This window comes from Anneissia japonica, unplaced genomic scaffold (genome assembly GCF_011630105.1).
Source record: "Anneissia japonica isolate Jap-2015-1 unplaced genomic scaffold, ASM1163010v1 scaffold288096_len198612_cov187, whole genome shotgun sequence".
In the NCBI taxonomy this organism is placed as follows: domain Eukaryota; kingdom Metazoa; phylum Echinodermata; class Crinoidea; order Comatulida; family Comatulidae; genus Anneissia; species Anneissia japonica.
Window position 1 is genome coordinate 145,323 of NW_022701639.1, and position 2,747 is coordinate 148,069.

Sequence of the window (2,747 nt, forward strand, 5' to 3'; positions counted from 1 at the left end):
AAGTGAGTATAGTATGATACAACTTCCAAAGTGCTATATTCAGTAAATAAAAAATAAAGAATAAACCATACTGGATTCTTTGGAATTTGTATCATGCTACTCTTGTTAAATTACCAATATGGTAGTACTAAAGTAGTAGTTTTTTTTTTGTTTTTTATCTTTTCCCAACTCAAAAAATTACCTCTTTAATATATACATTTTTTTAAATGTATGGCCTCTCAAATCAATTAAATAACACCTGTAAATGCTTAGAATGCTGGACCCCCAACGGGGTTTTGGCCCTGGACCCCCAGGGGCCTTTGGCGGCCCCCCTGGCCCCTGCCAATGGTGCTCACAAGTGCGCTTTCAGTATCAAAAAGAACCCCCCTACCAAAATCCTGGCTACGGGCTTGATTACAGTACTGCTACAATTAGTAACTATTTATTATAATACAGGTCTCCCTCCAATTAAAGACCACTTTTGAGACTGGTGTTAGCATGTCTTTAGCAGCTTTGGTCTTTAATTAGAATAATAAATATAAAAGACATTTGTTAATGTGGGACAACAAAAAAGTGGTCTTTAATTGGAGGTTAGAAATTCTGTAATAAAATCAGAATGAGAGAATGAAATTTAAAATAAAAATAGTAACATCATTACATAATAAATAATAATGTATTTCTTCTATTTTCTAACTTGATTATTTTCAATGTCATCATCAATATTTTGTATGAACTTTTTTTTATTTTCTTTTAAAGATTTCTAGCAGCTTATTTGCCTAAATGACTTCCCTTTATACTCGATGAGTAGCTCTATACAGCTCACTATTATACCTCTTAAGCCGTGTCCAGACCATCAAATTTTATTTGACAAATATATGTGACATGCCTAAATAAGGCCATGATGACATCACATTGTGACCATGTATAGGCACATCAAGACTATATATGGGCATACAAAAGTTTTTTGTCAAAGAAAATCTGATAAACTGGAACATAAGAAAGCCATTTCCATAATTTACCTTGTGTATTCTTTCTGTTTTACTTAGCTTTTCTTCCCATGTAACTGACATTTGTTTCATTAGTTTTTCTGATTCTTGAAGTCGCTCCTTGAGATTGTCAGCTTTCAGGCTCTAAAAATAAGATAAATATTATAAAACGTCATTACTGTTATCATAATAATAATAACTAGACTTACTATGTCTGTTTAAACAACAGAATATAGGGCTTTCCCCATTGCATTAATGAGAAATGAAGTTGAAATTGCAACAAAAAGAAAAGTTGTTAAAAGGTATAAAGTAAAAAAAAAACATGAAAAAAAAAAAAAAAACGAAAACCAAGTTCACTGCGACGTTATTATTGAACTATGGCTGCAATGGTAATAGCGAGGTACATCGTGACTTATAACCATTGCGCGCCATATGAACCAACCCTACATAGGAAAGTGCATTTTTAGTTCATAGCGATTCAATAACTGAAAGAAAAAATTGTTCATGCATATCAGGGTAGTTTTGAGTTTAACCTAGATGTAACTGGTTTAAGTGCTTTAGAAAACGCAAATTGCGTTTAAATAATTTAATCAACTGTCAACAAAAAATCTTTAAATGATCCTCATATCCACACCCTACAGCGGATCTTCACCAAAATTGGATCATTTCACCATGAAAAACTATTCTGCAAAGTGTCATTTTTATCCATCTATAACTGGGACGTAAGCAATTAAAAAGGCCCTCAAATTTACACCCTAACCTGGATCGTCCCCCTACACATAATAATATCTTACTTGTAAATTGAGTTTTTGAAATATCTGGTCTGGGACACTTTCCTTTAAATGGTCCTAATATTCACTCCCGATTCGTCGCCAACACATAATACTATCTTCCTTCTAACTTGGTTAAACTTTTTCCGAATGTTTCATTCAGATCAGTTGATCCGTTTTCGAAATATGTGGTCTGGGACGTTTTCCTTTCAATGGTCCTCAGATCTACACCCTACTCCGGATCGTCACAAAAATTTAATCATTTCTTTAGTTGACATTGACAAACTGTTATACAAGGTTTAAATTATACCCATTCATTTTTTTTAAAGAGATATTTAGGTCTGGGTCCTCAAAAATTAAAATGACCCTCCAATTTACACCCTTGACTGATTCGTCGCCAGCAAATAAAAATTTCTTCCTTGTAACTTGGTTAAACATTTTCTGAATGCTTCATTCAGATCAGTTGATCCATTTTCGAAATATGTGGTGTGGGACGTTTTCCTTTAAATGGTGCTCAAGATCCACACCATACTGCGGATCGTCACAAAAATTTAATCATTTTTTACAAGACCTTTACAAAGTATTATAGAATGTTTCGTTTAAACCCACTGGTTTTTTTTAAAGAGATATGTAGGTCTGGGTCCTCAAAAATTGAAAAGAACCCTCAAATTTACACCCTTCACTGGATCATCACTAACACATAAAAATTTCTTCCTTGTAACTTGATTAAACTTTCCTGTAAGTTTGATTCACATCAACTGACCGCTTTTTGAAATATCCGGTGTAGACTGTTTGACCTTAAATCATTTTAATTGGTCCTCACACGCACATCCCACCATAGATTGACACTAAATATTAGGAGGCACATCCTTGATATATGGCCTATGCTTTGGCAAAGCACAGAAAAATCCTAAGTATGGGAAGTTACCAAAGTGATGGCCAGAAAAACACAGTGCAAAAAGATAGGAAAAATATATGCAAGAAAAAAAAAAAAAATCAGAAAAAAAAAATC

At 33.4% G+C, this 2,747-nt stretch overlaps 1 protein-coding gene across 10 annotated transcripts in view; it reads right to left on the minus strand.

The window, feature by feature from the left end:
- LOC117103656 (kinesin-like protein KIF13A) overlaps positions 1-2,747 on the minus strand; it is a 96,046-nt gene that overhangs the window by 45,294 nt on the left and 48,005 nt on the right. For all 10 annotated transcript variants that reach the window (XM_033244257.1, XM_033244248.1, XM_033244252.1 and 7 more), the window contains one exon: positions 999-1,109. In XM_033244257.1, the coding sequence (XP_033100148.1) occupies positions 999-1,109 (111 nt within the window). The remainder of the gene's footprint in view (positions 1-998; positions 1,110-2,747) is intronic.